General features: G+C 41.8%; 1 protein-coding gene across 4 annotated transcripts in view; it reads left to right on the top strand.

Moving 5' to 3' along the window:
* KIF26B (kinesin family member 26B) overlaps positions 1-17601 on the top strand; it is a 267176-nt gene that overhangs the window by 203925 nt on the left and 45650 nt on the right. For all 4 annotated transcript variants that reach the window (XM_028724152.2, XM_028724151.2, XM_077925724.1 and 1 more), the window contains 3 exons: positions 1133-1395; positions 3552-3735; positions 6989-7148. In XM_028724152.2, coding sequence (XP_028579985.2) covers positions 1133-1395; positions 3552-3735; positions 6989-7148 — 607 coding nt within the window. The remainder of the gene's footprint in view (positions 1-1132; positions 1396-3551; positions 3736-6988; positions 7149-17601) is intronic.

Below are 17601 nucleotides of genomic sequence, written 5' to 3'. Positions count from 1 at the left end.
TAACCTCCTCTTCTCCAGGCTAAACATGCCCAGCTCCCTTAGCCATTCCTCATAAGGCATCGTTTCCAGGCCTTTGACCATTTTGGTTGCCCTCCTCTGGACACGTTCCAGTTTGTCAGTGTCCTTCTTAAACTGTGGTGCCCAGAACTGGACACAGTACTCCAGGTGAGGTCTGACCAGAGCAGAATACAGTGGCACTATTACTTCCCTTGATCTAGATGCTATACTCCTATTGATGCAGCCCAGAATTGCATTGGCTTTTTTAGCTGCCGCGTCACACTGTTGGATCATGTCAAGTTTGTGGTCAACCAAGACTCCTAGATCCTTTTCACATGTACTGCTCTCAAGCCAGGTGTCACCCATCTTGTATTTGTGCCTCTCATTTTTTTTGCCCAAGTGCAATACTTTACATTTCTCCCTGTTAAAATTCATCTTGTTTGTTTTGGCCCAGTTCTCTAATCTGTTAAGGTTGTTTTGAAGTGTGATCCTGTCCTCTGGGGTGTTAGCCAGATATACTATTCAGAAATTTTATCTCTAGTATTATTTAACTTGGGATTGTAAATTTTATGTGGATGGACTCTGTTTTTATGCTTATTCATATTTCCTATACATGAAAATGAAAGCCGTGAGCCTTACTTGCAGTTTTACAATTAAATGTAGGTTGTAAAAGGCCCAGTTTTACCAACAGAAGACTGAGGTACAAAAATGAAATTGAAAAGTTAATAGAATATCCATTCAATAGCTACAACTACTTTTCAAGTGTATTCCAAATCAAAGGGCGGAATCCAACATAGTGCTAAGTCTCTTCTTCAATCAGTGCAAGGATTTCTCCTTGCTCAACATAAAGTTCTGCGTCTTCCTTCCCCTGCATGTACCCTAAATCTGTTCTAGGTGGTCCCCCAACCCTTAGGAGCAGATTTGGAGAGGGCATGAAGCATGCATGGGGGGGAGGAGAGGGGAGAAGTGATATTGGGCAACCATTGACTGGACACGGTTGTGAATACCACTGAACAACACATTATTGCAGATCAGGATGTGCAGTATTTTAAGATCACTCATAGGGTTCCTTTCTTCACATTTTCTGTTTGCAGTCATTATATTATCTTCCTTTTCTCTACTCCATTCCAAACAGGAAAATCCTACACGATGATTGGAAAGGATGATTCCATGCAGAACCTTGGCATAATCCCTTGTGCCATATCCTGGCTGTTTAAGTTGATTAATGAACGGAAAGAGAAGACAGGAGCCCGGTTCTCTGTCCGAATCTCAGCAGTGGAAGTATGGGGAAAAGAAGAAAACCTGAGAGACTTGCTGTCAGAGGTGGCAACAGGCAGCTTACAAGACGGCCAGTCTCCTGGGGTCTACCTTTGTGAGGACCCAATTTGTGGCATGCAGGTAAATACAAAACTCTTTTAAGTTATGACATATACCAAGTGGTGTCATGTTTTTACTACAAAGGGTTCAATTTTTTTAAAAAAACACACCCAACAACCCTAAGCACAAACTTTTTCTGACTTGGAAGTGTTTACTCTCAGGCACACAAGAAACTTTATGACCTGCAGCTGCAGGGGCCATCTGCTCTCCTGGCCTAAATATTTGTGCCTTTGGCATAACTTGATGTTGAGCAGAGACCTCTGTTTGCTATAAAATGTGAAAGGATTCAGATCAAACAAAATTTGTCTCCTTCCTATAATAATTTCTCCAATGTATAACAACACACTAAAATATTTACAATATTGCACAAATAGCTGGAGGCCAATAATATGGCTGTTTATATCTTCACAAACTACATTATTTATAGTACTAGGCTTAGTAATGTTGTAGGAAGTATTAATAGCTACTTATTAATTGCTGCCAAGCTGTGAATGGGAGCCCTGGCCAAGCCAAGAACAACTCCCAGTGTTCTTCGGATAGGAACACCCAACTGGTTTAAAAAAACAACACAACACTTCCTGGCCATGTTGAAAGATACATGAGCTGCAGTAGCCGTTTGACTCCCTGCCCCTCCTTTAAATTATGGCTAAATCCTCTAGGCACCCTTGCTGGCAGGAGTTCCTTGTAGACCTCACATCTGAAACAAAATACCTACTGTTCTGCGCATACAGTGACTACTGCCCTTATGGTGTGGGATTTTACCTTGCACTGAATGTGTTGGAGAGATTTCCAGCAAAAGAGGAAGAGAGAAAGTAAACATTAATTATACTCAGAAATCCTGAAAACACAAAGGGCCACACAGACTTCATTCGGGGTTTCAGTTAACTTGTGCAGTCCGTAGAGAATCATGCCAAAAAATAATTCAAAACTTTCTTCAGTGCATGCAGAAAATCTAAAGTTGCCTCCTTTACTACACCTAAGACTTCAGTTTATTGGCAAGCATGTGTGATAACTAAGCAGTCTTGTTTGAAACACACCAAGGTTAGGGGTCAAGTTAGAATTCTGATTAGGGATGGAGATGATCTTGAGCATGGCCAATGGTCACAGGTGTTGGGAGTTGTCGTCTAGCAACAACTGAAAAGCCACAAGTTTTGCACTTCTGTTCTAACAGAACATACACATGTCCTGACATTATGATGCTCCATGTTTCCCCACTCTCATAAGGGGCAGCAAATGATGTGCAGCAGGGATAGGGGAAAGCAGGATTGATTGATCTCAGGGGAAATAGAAATTATAGCTGTCATTTTAAGTAGGGACGCGGGTGGCGCTGTGGGTAAAAGCCTCAGCGCCTAGGGCTTGCCGATCGAAACGTCGGCGGTTTGAATCCCCGCGGTGGGGTGCGCTCCCGCTGCTTGGTCCCAGCGCCTGCCAACCTAGCAGTTCGAAAGCACCCCCGGGTGCAAGTAGATAAATAGGGACCGCTTACTAGCGGGAAGGTAAACGGTGTTTCCGTGTGCTGCTCTGGCTCGCCAGATGCAGCTTGTCACGCTGGCCATGTGACCCGGAAGTGTCTCTGGACAGCGCTGGCCCCCGGCCTCTTGAGTGAGATGGGCGCACAACCCTAGAGTCTGTCAAGACTGGCCCATACAGGCAGGGGTACCTTTACCTTTACCTTATGTGTTTACTATCACATCTAGTTTGGACTCTGCAGAAGGTTTTGAGAAAGCAGATCTGCAAAGCAACTGTTAAGGGTCGGGGGAGTCTTACATTGTCCGTTACAAGACATCCAGCCTCTCAACACATTTACTGAAAAGAACAGGGAAGGGTGGAGGTAGGCTTGCTTGATGGTAACCTTGAAGGCAGATGGAAGCTAAAGTGTCAGTGACCAAAACCTGTCTAACTGGGTCTGAGAAACAGAAACCAGATCCACAGGAGGACACCAGATTCAGCATCACAGATCTAGAGTGAAACACCTTGCTTCTTCGTTTTTGGGTTTTTGTTCATGAGGAGGCATTTCACTATGGCGATTCTCTTTTGCCAGAGATGTTCCGCGAAGCAGGATGTTCCCTAATCTAGAGCATGCTGTATTTTGGTGGTGCTAACAGAAAGTACCTTGCCAGTACTGGATCTCAATAAGCACATTTTATGTGGTTTGTTTCCTGTCGGTTGCCTTGCAGCTGCAGAATCAAAGTGAACTCCGAGCTCCTACTGCAGAGAAAGCTGCCTTCTTCCTCGATGCGGCCATTGCCTCGCGTCGTAGCAGCCAGCAAGATTGCCGGGAGGAAGATCACAAGAATTCCCATATGCTCTTCACTCTGCACATCTACCAGTACCGAATGGAGAAGAGTGGAAAAGGGGGAAGTAAGTCCCACTGTTTCCTTATCTTTTTCTAAGATATGCGTATACTGTTGTCGTTGACTATGCATCTCCAGTGGCACCCTTGTAAAATGTCCATGTATGCATATGCAAGGCAGTTCCTTAAAAGTGGGTGCACAATAGTGAATGCACAGCTCCTGGTGAATACAGGAGGGCATGAAGGAGGGCACTGCCACTGACTCCTGCAAAGATGTCAGTGATCATCCAGGGCTATAAAGGATCAATTAATACAATATCCTTGAACCTGGCCTTGTAGTGTAAGTTTTCGAGTACCAGAGTTATGGGCTGGTGACAGGCCGCCCCCATCAGCAGTCTAGCTGCAGTGTTTTCAATACATGAACCACTGTGGCCACACTATGTCATGAAATGTCTGTTCAGACGTGTCACTTTATCCTATAAATCTCCAAACTCTGCATTGGCTCATAAGGCTACTCCAACTGAAAAACTTTTCTCCCTGCCCTGCAACTGCCTCCCCTTTCCTCCATTTACTTGGTTGCGACCTCCTGCCTGTCTTCCAGACGACTACTTGACTGTGCCAAAACTAAAAGCACAACCAAAGGCATCTCTCTTCTGGCAGCATTAAAATAGGGGCATTAATTCAGTAGATCTAATAAACAAAATCCTCTCTCTTACCACCGAGGGGTGGCTTCTTTATTCGCTCGGGAACTTGAAAAGCCCCTATTTCCTTTATGGGTGTCATTAAATGATTGAACCATTTAATCCCAAAGGTTAGCAATTTTTGTATTATGTCAGTTTGAATTGCTACGTCTGATGCCTTCTAATAGGAGTTTGAATGAATATTTTTGTTGTTAATGGTTCTTTGGATTGTTCTTGATTCAGAAAATTATCCAGTACAAATACATACATGCATGGGTGATAGCCAGCATTAGTCATACACAGGGTAGACCTGCTGATTTTTATAAATTGGTTGAATAACACCCAACGTAAATATAAACACAGTATCATAGTACACACACAATGTACATGAATCAAAGTGTCCAAACATATCATACAATTGAAATCTTTTTTTGTATGTATTACAGTAATGACTCACATAGAATTGCCAGACAGAACTTAACTCACAATGGGCTTATTGATCTTCCCCCTTCAGGGAAAAGGAGGACTATGGATGCGCAATCTTTTAGGAATGAGAATGGCCTGCTTTAAGGAGATTGCCATTAAAGTCATGTAATTTTCTATGTTTTTTATGTGTGTGTGTGTGTGCGCACACTTTGTAATTACTTTCTAATGCAATTAAATGAAGAAATCCTCTCATTTTCTCAAAGCTTGATAAATTATATCAAAGAAAAGTCCCCCTGGGTTGCATTCATATTCCACCTCTGGGAGACCTATTGAGCTGGCTAGAGCCCGAGATAAGCTCTGATCTTGTCTAATGTTAGTTGCGATTAGGCCCCCTTAATTTCTTTTTAAAATGCTGCTCAGTAACATTTATTGGTATAAAATTGAAATAAATGAATGAATGAATGAATGAATGAACAAATAAATAGAATGTTGTAGAACGGTTGGAAGCAGAATCTTATCTATCTAACAATGAATAAATAGGTGCCAATTCTTCAAAAATGTTAGTGGGTGATATCCAATTTAAGTCATACTCAAAGCAGACCTACTGAAAATAATGAACTTAATTAATGAATTCAGACTAAGAATAACCTTGGATATCACCCAGGGTTATTTTTCTGACTTCCATTTCTTAGTTTAACATGTTCACTTAATTGCAACATTTGTACTACATGCCATGCTCTCAAAAACAATTAGTTCATTGAGAATCTAGTAGTCTGAGGGCAGGGCTAGACGTTACAAAATTGACCACTAACATTATAAGCAAAGCCTAATCTCCCAGCCAATGTTCTGTAATCCGCAGTCCAAGGAAACAACTCTTTATATTCAAGATAGCATACCAATGCTGGTGTACAAAACCTTGAACTCACAGTCCGTATGCTACCAAATCAAGGTCAAGGTTCTTGTATAAATTTACGAGGCACTTGACAACTTTGGTCCAGGATACACTAAGAACCACCTGATTCCTTAAATCCCTGCCCAATTATTGAGGTCTTTGGGGGAGTCACTATTAGTGGCCTCCCCCATGACTCAGACACGTGGCTCATATGCATTCAGTATAGTAGGCCCAATTTTGTGGTACTCCTTCCTGACTGAGATCAGACAGGTCCCCTCCCGGTTGAACTTTGGGGAGACCTTTTTCATTTCAGCAAGCATTTTAAGCACGTTTTCAGATTTTATGGTTAATTTAAATTGATTTTATCTTTTTCTCTTTTGTAAACTTACTGTATCCCACTTAGAGGCTATGATGTTAAGCAGTGTATAAATTGTTAAAATTAATAAATAAAACACCATGCTTCAGTGAACCTAACATCTACCTTTTTGTCTTTGGTACTTTGGAGCAACTATGGGTAGCAAAATATAGTTTATCAGCTACATTAAATTTCTAAGTATTTCTCAAATGCTTTTTGTGTGTATACGGAGCACAAATAATGACATTTATAATCATGAAAATTTGTTGAATAATACCCTTTCACACTCACATTAGATGGCACTCTATTTCTGAGCATATAACACATTGAACACCGGCCTCTTTAAGTAGTGTGTCAGCATTTCCAACAATATTTTTATGAAATATTCAGAAGCCAGACATTTTTGAACTGAGGAGTGGTAATGGTCTTTAGCTTTTTAAGAAATGAAAATTAAAAACTGCCTTATCAGGCAGTGTCTCTTGTGTTTTTTTTTTAAGCATATGTGGAATTCAAGCACATATATTAAAAGAGGCAATAACAGAGGAAAATGAAGTACTGTATAAAAACAACAGGCAATTTCACTTGCCTACATATGGAAGAATGGAGGAGTTGGGATTAGTCACAAGAAAGGGTTGAGAAGAATGTGTTTAACTCTTACGTTTGTTATTGCTTTAATGCTGGCTTCTTTGTTTTTGCTGTCTCTACTCAGTAGGTTATAAAGATCATTAATTTCTCTCTCTCTCTCTCTCTCTCTCTCTCTCTCTCTCTCTCTCTCTGTGTGTGTGTGTGTGTGTGTGTGTGTGTGTGTATCTCCAGTCTTAAAACCCATTGGTTTCAAGGGGCCTTATTCCCAGGAAACCACATATCGTATTCCAGAGTTTATATATTCCAACACCATACTTACATTAACCTATGAGAATCAGAAAGCTGGCTCTTAATATCCCTCTCTCTCATTTCTTCTCTAACAGTGTCAGGAGGCCGTAGCCGCTTACACCTCATCGACCTGGGCAGCTGTGTTAAACCCCTCAGCAAAAATCGTGAAGGAGGCTCTGGACTTTGTCTTTCATTGTCTGCACTGGGCAATGTGATCCTAGCCCTAGTCAATGGCAGCAAGCACATTCCATACAAGTAAGTGATCTCTCACTGTGTCAGCTCTCTCTCTCTCTCTCTCTCTCTCTCTCTCTCTCTCTCTCTCTCTCTCTCTCTCTCTCTCTGTATTGTTGGCATCCGTCGGTCTCAAGAGACAATGGAAGAGTGTGCCATTGGGGGTAAAGTCAAACTGTTGGAGTGTTACAGCATCTGCTGAGGCTGTAGAGGCCATTAGAGGGGAGAGCAGTGTATCGTTCCAAAATATATTCATTAATATCCTCAGCTCTGTTCAAGAAGTGGCAGGGAAAATAATTATAAAAATCAGTAGGGCAGTACGTGGTTGCATATTATCTGTCAACTATTCTAAGCAGCAGAGAAGAATCATTTTGGAGACTTGGCTTTCCAATACCAAGAGAGATTTACCAAGTCTCATACAACAATCTTTTGGGTGCTTATTGCCCATAAGCAGTAAGGATCACCTTCAGGTGATTAGGTATAGAAACTTTTTATAATTTGGAAGAGAGCTGAGTCTCCTTTCTTTCAAGTATGAAATGCCAAACAAAGGTATGTGTGAGCCAGTGGGATACAAATTTTTCATAAATGTTGTTGGCTTATTTGCAGGGCCTAGATTTGCTTCATCTTGTTTGTCAGCCAGAGCTGCTACAGAAATTTGATCTTTTTGCTTATGATGCTGATGAAACTTTTATGATACAAAGCTATAAACAGCAAACAGCACATACAGAATAATAACATTGAATATTGAACAGAAGACCCTTTTCTAGTCCCATATTGCTAATTTATTTACTTTTTTATTTTTTTCATAAATTTTATTCACCATTTGACTGTAATGAAACCCTCAAAACAGTAATAACAAGAACTGAACCCCACAAGTACCAAATTATATGTTAACATTTATCATAATTTCTATTCATGATCTTGCCCACTATTAATTTTCCAAATTGAACATACTTTTTGGGATAAATGGGGTCTCATTGTATTATTTTTGTAGCATAAGAAATAAAATCATTCCACACAACAAAATGTTGTGGTTTCACTAGCCCTTTGAAGTTAAAAAAATACCTCTAGATTAGGCTTTTGATAATATCAGTTGAAATATCTCTGTAATATCTGCATGTTTTTCCCCCTTTGAGCCTGCAAAAAGGAAGGCTGAAGAATATGTGTGTATGTGAGGGGGTTGGTGCACACCATTAGGCTAAACCTATCAGAATACTGATGTTGTTTAAGTTGTAAACAGCTGTTTTTCTGGACAGGGAGAAAAGCACCACCCAAAATGTCTTCCACTCCCCATGCTGGCATATCTCTTGTTGCTGTGATTCACAGCTGTTATTCTACACTTCTTCTGGGTTTCTGCAGACATACAGGTGCCAGAACACTTGTTCATGTTTGCATCTATCTCATGAAAAGAAACACAAAGCTTTCTCTCAGTGAGCTGTTACGGAATCTATTCCCAAAAGAAACATTTGGCCTGCTCATATGGCTTGCTAGCCATCATATAGAAGCAGTCCCAAGGATATACTTTAGAGCACACAGAGCTTGAGATACTGTGCCCAGTGTTGACTTCACTGAAGTGGTGGGAAACCTGCCAAGCGCTTTACATTAACTGGAGCCTATACACTCTTTGCACTGGTTCCCCGATTGCACTTGTAGCCCCATGGAAATGTTGCAAACATTTGTGTCACCTTTTCTTTCTCCAAACCTTTATTGGGCATTACAGATACAGACCATCTTAAAAACATCCATATACTACACACACACACACACACACACACACACACACAGAAATATAGTATCAGAAATTTTCATTGGAGTGTCTTCCCGCTAAACCAAGGGTAGGCAACCTAAGGCCCATGGGCCGGATGCGGCCCAATCGCCTTCTCAATCCGGTCCGCGGATGGTCTGGGAATCAGCTTGTTTTTACATGAGTAGAATGTAGTATGGGGAATATGGCCACTGGTCCCATCACCTCCTGGCAAATAGAAGGGGAAGAAATGGAGGCAGTGAGAGATTTTACTTTCTTGGGCTCCATGATCACTGCAGATGGTGACAGCAGTCACGAAATTAAAAGATGCCTGCTTCTTGGGAGAAAAGCAATGACAAACCTAGACAGCATCTTAAAAAGCAGAGACATCACCTTGCCAACAAAGGTCCGTATAGTTAAAACTATGGTTTTCCCAGTAGTGATGTATGGAAGTGACAGCTGGACCATAAAGAAGGCTGATCGCCGAAGAATTGATGCTTTTGAATTATGGTGCTGGAGGAGACTCTTGAGAGTCCCATGGACTGCAAGAAGATCAAACCTCTCCATTCTTAAGGAAATCAGCCCTGGGTGCTCACTGGAAGGACAGATCCTGAAGCTGAGGCTCCAGTACTTTGGCCACCTCATGAGAAGAGAAGACTCCCTGGAAAAGACCCTGATGTTGTGAAGGGGACGACAGAGGACGAGATGGTCGGACAGTGTTCTCGAAGCTACAAGCATGAGTTTGACCAAACTGTGGGAGGCAGTGGAAGACAGGAGTGCCTGGCATGCTCTGGTCCATGGGGTGACGAAGAGTCAGACACGACTAAATGACTAAACAACAACAACATATATATATATATAGAGAGAGAGAGAGAGAGTTCTTGCTTTTTCATGTCAGCTCCTAAGATGGTGCCGAGGTAGTATGTGCTTATCAGAGCTTTGCAAAATTCCTTTTAATTACAAGATGAGGGGGGGTTGCCTTGCTGCCCCCCCTTCTTGTTCCCTTTTTATTCTTTTGATGAAAGCAATGTTATTTTATGTGTTCTATCTGTTCCGGCAACCCCAGTGTCGTAAATTAGTTTTAAGGAAACTCAACTCTCTTGTAGCTACCATCCGGGTTTCCTGTCGGCTATATCTCCATGCTGCTAGAACTTATTTTAAGGACCTTTAACCTACACAACCTTTTAATCTTTTAAAGCCCTTTTAAACTCCTCTGATCCCCCTAAACCTTTCAAATATTTTAAACCGAGGGAGAGGAAGAATTGTCATTGCTGAAGAGACTACAACAAAGGAAAATTCTGCTTGGTTTGGGGTTTTTTAATCTCTTTAGCCTCCTTTCTATCTCCTTGCCACCCACAAGTTAGCTGTAGACCTATCTGGACTGGAACTCCACCATTTGACCCAAAAGTAAGGCCCTGCTGATATACGAAGAATCCCAGAAATGAGAAGAGCAAAAAGATCCAGGTGTCCCGATATGGACAATGATACAGGGTCTTTAACACTCAAGCAGAGTAACTTGGACAATTAACTTTTGCCTCACAAAGAGCCTATATCTCCTCTAAAAAATCCCTCTAACTCTCTGCACAGAAACAACTGAGGAGACACTCCCTGGACTTAACGAGGATAAGGCCATTACTCCCCTAATTGTGGCACAAAGGCTCATTTGTGTCACCACTGAGGGTCCTTGGGAATAGTGGGAGATTGCATCACACGGTCTTCCCACTGCTAGTGGTCAAGTTTGGGGCAGGGAAAAGTAGGACGTCTATGCATCCTCCTTCACAGAGGACAGCCTTCTGTTTGAAGAAATCCTCTATTTGAAAACTGCCCAGTCCAAGACTAATTTATGGATCAAGAATCAAGGGCCTGGAAGTTGGCCACCAATAGTTTAGCACCTGGACGTCAAACTGATGAGGTCACCTCGTCACAGTCCTCTGCACTATGGTGAGATGCACTGTATTTATGTTTCATTATAACCATTATTTCAAAAATTGTATCTGTCCCTATGAATTAACATATGCAAACTTTATGCAAATCTGCAGCCAGTTTTTTGCAATGTGTGAGATGTAAGTGGTCACTGTGAGGAAAAGGAGGTGAAGAGGGGCAGGAAGGGCTCATGGGTGGTTAGGAGTTGAGCTTGGACCCCCAAGGAGTGAGTCTGAGCGTGATTGACCTAGAGGTTCAAATTCAGAGGATTCACTTTTCCTGCACACATTTCAAATCAGTACAGTGCCTCATTCATTGACATGAACGAGGAAGCCTACTCTAGGTATAACCAATACAAACATTTACATCATGAAGCGTTATCAATAAAGGGTCCATTGTTTCTACACCAAGCTCTAAAAAAATCCCCACTAACTTCAAGAGAAGATAAAAAAAAAATGCAGTCTGTCATAACTAAGCTTTACATAACTTAGTTAAGACAGTAATGAGAAGATTTTTACTAAGATATGTGTAGAAATGGTTGCTGCTGCTTTGTTTCTCTAAATGTGTTATATTATCTGTGTCTGATTTCTAAGATGAATGTGTCTCTGCGGTCCTCAAATGAATACACATTTGCACAAATTCTAGATACTAGTTTATACAGCTTAGTGTTACAAAAAGAAAAGAAAAGATGCTCGTTGCTAGGCAGCAATGGTGATAATTCATGGTAATGCTGTTTTGGAAATAATCATTTTATACAGCATAATGACTTTTGGAATGCAAGAGATGCATTTAGAAAAGTGTAAGAATTTATGAATCCTTTACTAAATAGCATCAGTTTAAATTTATTCTAGTGCCTGAATCTTTGTTCTGGAGATGCATTTGAATCCTTTTGCATTTTGTACCGCTAGTAGTACCTATCGACATGGTTTGGGACTACATTGGGGTGCATTTCTATAAGCAAACTATAGAGGAACGACATGTATTTTTCATCTTGTGGTGCAATACTCTGTAAAAATGGATTGCAGCACAGAAGAGGTGGTGGACCTCAGGCCCAGGGGCCAGGTGCAGGCTCTCCCTCTATGTGAGGTACCTTCTTTTCCTGTTCAAGCCAAGTGGTTCAGGCTTAGAAAGTGGATGGATTTGCTTGCAGGCTCTTGGTTGGAACATTATTACACATAGGAAGGTGCATAGAGAATCCATTCCAACAGAATACATAGGAAGAACTGTATGTCTAGTGGCATTTTGTTTGAGTAACATTTGATCCTATGATGCTTTGAAGTTCTGCTGAGTTAAAAATGATGTCAGGCAGGAGATGTAGTTAAGGAAAAGAAATGAAAAGAGGGGAAACTGCTTTACTACTCTTGTGCTATCGCCTGTGGGCTTGGAAAGAGGTTTGCCGGGTCACAGAATATGTGATGTTGTACCTGTCAGTGCACCAGAAGCACTTGGCTCTCCTCACAGCTGCCCCATATGATGAGCCACAGAACTGCAGTTTTGAGCATTTCCCTAGACCAGCAGTTCTCAACCTGTGGGTCCCCAGATGTTGTTGGACTACAACTCCCATCATCCCTGAGCTCTGGCCTTGCTAGCTAGGGATGATGGGAGTTGTAGTTCAACAACATCTGGCGACCCACAGGTTGAGAAAGGCTGCCCTAGACAGTGTAGGGTTCTCAGGCTTTTGAACGCCCCCACCTAACCACACCGACTATTGAGCCCTTCCAGGAAGACACAGAAAATGCTTCTAACTCGGGCTGAGTTTTTGTTAGCACAACAAGTGTTCTCCCTGGCTCTAGGACCTTTAGGTGCATCCTTTTGTTTTCTCGTTCTTCTTCTGTGACTCCTAATGTTGCTCCTCTGCTCTGACACTTGGCTTCAGTGGCGGAGGAAGTGGGGTGCGGTTGGTGTGGTCTGGTCTGGGTGTCATCACTGGGGTGTGTGTGACAAAATGACAAAAATATGAGTTTAAAAAATAAAAATTGGGCTCATGAAACTTTTTAGTTCAGTCAACAAACGCAATGAAACGCAGCTGGCACTGGGCGCCACACTGCAGGGGCCGGCACTTACAGTGGGACCTGCAGCATGCCCGAGCCACACGTCTCTCCTGGGAGTGACATGGTGGCTTGAGCGCCTGCAGGCTCGGTGCTGCCTGAAATGGCAGCGTGGAGCTTGCGTCTGCCCGCTGCCTCTCCCTCAGCCACCCTACAGCTGAGGGGGAGGCTGCGGACAGGCTCCACGCAGCGTGCCCCACCCCCATGGGTGGCTCGCCCCGCCCCCAGCTGCAGGACGTGTGTGCCACACCAGCACCCGAGCGGCTAGCTACGCCGCTGCTTGGCTTGATCCCTTGACTCTGACCCCCTGACACGGCACCTAACTCTTGAGACCTGGCGCCCTCCTCTCTGACTGCTTCCAAAAGCTCAGCCATGTGGCAAACAAGCTAGAGAATACATTGTGCCTTGCAAGGTTACTTTTCAACTCTCCAAACTCTGCATTTGATATTCTTGGTAATGCTGAAATATTCGAACCAAACCTTCAGTTTATTTGTGTGAAGCAGCCATTTTTCTCATTTCAGCGCCAGGAGAACGTTTCTAAAATATCGTGTTCCCTTCTGGGTATGTCTGAATAGGAATGATGTTGACAAATTGGAAAGGATTCAAAGGAGAGAAATAAGCATGATTAAAGGTCTGAGGGGATTGATTGATTTATGAGCAATGAGTACAAGAACTAAAGCTTCCTTGCTTTGGAAAAAAAAGAATGACTAAAGAAGATATGTGAACAGTTTACAAGATTTTCAAGGGTAGCAACACAGAGGACAGGGAATCATTATTTGTATGTCTGCAAGTGGAATCCATTTGGGATGAAGGAACAGAAACAAATAAAGCAAAGGGAAATAAACTGTCAACAGAGAATGATTGCACCTGAAGGTCAGCTTTAGAGATGCAGGATTTTCCATGTTATAGCCACAACAAATTATTCAATGCCCTATTTCTAAATTTAGTCTCTTTTAATAGTGTGTGCTGACCTAAAGGCGAGTTGAGGTTGATTAAATATACCTCAGATCTTACCTCAGAAGGTGCTAGACCCTCCTTCATTGGGTTTTTAAAAACAGATGTTGGCTGGCCCTTGGTCAGGTATTCTGTAGCTGTGATTCCTTCATTGCAGGGGGTTGCAGGAGATGACCCTTGGGGTGCCTTCCAACGGTACAATTACATGAGTCTGTGAAATATCTGTAAATTCCATTGGTAGAATATTTTGAACAGGGACAGGTTTTACTATAACCTACTGAGTTGTTACAAACAGAAACCAAGAGTTAATCCTTTGATTGTTATTTTAGGTGAAGCAATCTGAAGGGTTTGCCAGCTTTTCAACCCTGCCAGTCTATCCTCTGCTTGCTCTTCCCATTACTGCTGTCCATTCTCCTGGCACAAAAAGTAGGTTTAAAGGAATGGACCTCTTTTTCACTTGTCTATAGGTTGTTTGGCTTATTTTTCGTGGCTTTTTCTTACTGAATTGGTTTATAGCCAATTTCTTAAAACATTCCACGATATAGTAGCCAAATCAAACCCATTAAACTGGAAACATTCCCACTCCCTTAATTTGCCCCCAGTGAGAGATTTATACCACTGGGGATGTTTATATGGTGATTAACAGTGCTATAAGAAAGAAACTTCATTTGAAACTTGGCAAAGCTGCCTTTTATAATGCCTTATATGAGTCTCCTATGTAACCACTTTAGTCAAATCCTACGTTTATATTTCCCATCTGGAATAATTTCCCTACATGCTACATAATTCTTCAGTTGGGCAGGCATAATGATTACAGAACTCAAAAACTGTTCTTTTGAAAACAGGTATGATGTCTTAGGCACTTTAGTCATGCGCAGGAAACCCAATGGGCAGGCAGCTACCTGTTGATCACGGCAGTTTTCTGTGAAGTTTAATTTTCAGCACAAATGTCAGTATGTAAAAGGGAGTGACGCTCCTGCCGAACTACAAGCCACCTGTCAAGAATCACTTTTCATGACAAACAACGATGGCTCCTTGTAAGTATGGTTGGTCATCTTGTTTGGCACTACAATTCCTTTTGTGTTCTGTGTTTTTCAGTTGTATGTTTTATCACAATAGTGATAAGCAAAAACATGCTTTACATTCCTCCTCCCCCCATTCAGGAGCTGCGTTAAGCATGTGGGCACAGAAACTTTCTGACCCCAAGACACCTTTGGGGCCAACCTGAAGGCAGGTCTCAAGACAACTTTCCAGGTGCCTAAGGGTGCCACCAAACCTTATCTACCTCATAACTTCCTGCACCTACCTGCCAGTGGGGCCAATTAACCTATTTCATGACTATCACCCACTATATACAACCATCACACATCAGCATAGAATAGGTGAAAACTCCTGACAGCAAAGCCAATCAGCTGACAAACAAAACATTCCTACTCTGTCCTCTAAACGCTAATCAGCCACTGCCTGCACTGCTAATAGGGTCGGAAGTGGCGGTAGCCCAATGAATGAAGAGGTCAGGAGATGGGCAGAAAGGGCTTAAGTAGCCCACATTGGTCCTACCCTCTCCCTAGCATTGGTGCAGCATGTGACATGCATTGAAGCCTTTTGTCAGACCTCCCTCATTCCCCTGTGCGGCTGCAAAAGCCACTTGCCACCACAGCCGCTTCTAGAGCAGCAGGCATAGGAAAGTGATAGCTTGCATAGGTGAATGTGCCATTACATAACAGGCAGATGTTTTATATCAACACAAATCATCTGCATGGCAGTTTTTAATGAAGTGTCCAGTCAAGTGTAGAGGAATCAAATTACGGAGACACGTTTGTGTGAACCTGCTCTCTCTGTGTTGCTTAATGACATAACATAGATGGTGGGAAATGCTAAATTATTTACTTGTAATGGTTTTTAAATTTTCTGTGGCATTTTTCTTTCCAAGGAAATTCAAAACAGCTAGAAGGACAGATAGTTAAAAATATGATCAAAGAATACTAACAAAAGACCACAGCACATTCTGTGTTCTGCATTTTATCAGCTGCATGAGTTGCATTGTCGTCATTTAATGTCACCTATCCATGCTCCTTGATTTGTACTAATTTGTCATAAATTTTCATTCCAGTTGACAGGAGCTACTGTTCTTTGTGCCATTTACTTACAAAGGCTGTGTTAAGTGATAAGGAGCACTACTTCAATTTAACATACTTCTCTCTCCACAACTCTGTTAGACAAGGAACATGGCCATTTTCTTGGCATCTCCCATATAAAGAGTCCCAATGCTTTTTAACATTGCTCAATTTCTTCTACCACATGACATAAATCAAATTAGTCTGCTGATCTGTTAGCCTTTTCACAGGAGGGCAGGGGACAAAAAGTTAGACTTAATCTGACTTTCAGTGCTTACTGTAAAGACACTAGACCTTCTTGTTGTGTATTTGTTTAAAGCATAATTTGCTTATTTTATTTTTTAAGTGATGGTGCCAAATTCGCTGTGGTTCAAGATTTGTTTGGCATGTGAATTTGTAGTTCTTAGCCTTATCCCAAATTGAGTGCCATTTCCCCCTAAATTATTTTCCGGCAGGATTTAGCATAATCTGGGCCTTAAAAAACCTCCTCCCTGGCTCTTCTTTTGTACCCTTTCTAGTTACCTGGTGTCTGCCTCAATAGCAGTAGTGGATAGAGAGATCTAGAGATACCTAGAAACATCCTGGGATATGCTTGCCCCAGGAATTCTGGGAGATGAAATTGTTGTCCCATGGTCCCGTCACCTAGGATGCTAACATTCCAGGCACCAGAAGAGGAGAAGTAGGGGGCTTCTCAAGCCTTAAATCTCTTATGCTGTAGATAACTCCATGCCTGGGAAGTGGTCAGTGATGTCATCTGGAGTGCAATAGGGTTTCCAAATATGGAATTGGGTTCCAGAACAACAAGGTTTTTCTCTTAACTTGAGGAAGGTCTGCACGTCACTATCATTTTAAATTATATTGATTAAAATTCGTATTTTAGTCTTTTAATCATTGCCCAGCATAGGAGACATTCCTGGCTGTTTGGCCGGATCTAAATTCTAGAAATAAATGAATGAAACCTAGTTCCTGCCACCAACTACACTTTTTCAGTCCTTGTCCATGTATTCCCATTAAGTTTGTTTTCAAACATGGCTTTGAAGGCTTTTTAAAAGGAAAGCTAATCTGCAATAACATCTCTCCCTTATCAGTCTCTACAGCCACAAAAGGCACTGTAACTCTCCAATGGTTTGGCTTTACCCCTGAAGGATCACTGTTCCATTGTCTCCCAAGACGGAGGCCAAGAAGTTGCAGAATTAATTTATACTTTACCTTTCAGAACATGGATAAACCCAGTCCAGAAGATCTACTAATTAATAAGTGACAAATTCATGAAACCTCGAGAATGCTCTTTAATTTAGCTTTAATACCATGATTTCCTACTCTTGTTCTTAAAGTATTTAACATCTAATAGGAAAGAAATGGAGAGAGAATACTGCTGAAGCAGCAGTCTCTTGAGAACATTGTTTTCAGTATATGAAGCTCTTTGTGACTTATGTAGTTCTACAATACAAGGGTGAATCATGTATTGGAACCACATATTGAAATGATCTTAATTAAGGCTTTGTCTGGGATGTAATATTCTTTGATGTAGTAGTTCTTTGAAATTCTGCTTGTAGCAAGTTTCATTTTTTGCTTTGTGCTTTTAGGTTTTCTTTTCTTTTCAGGGAGTCAGAGGGCACTTTGGATCCAGTAATTTGGCGGACTTGTTAGAAAGAAAATACTCCTGTCAAAGAGCTAACTAAATTCAAAAA

Source organism: Podarcis muralis, chromosome 3 (assembly GCF_964188315.1).
Source record: "Podarcis muralis chromosome 3, rPodMur119.hap1.1, whole genome shotgun sequence".
NCBI classification, from domain to species: Eukaryota; Metazoa; Chordata; class Lepidosauria; order Squamata; family Lacertidae; genus Podarcis; species Podarcis muralis.
Note: the sequence above shows the minus strand (reverse complement) of the source record. Positions and strands in the feature narration are given on the sequence as shown.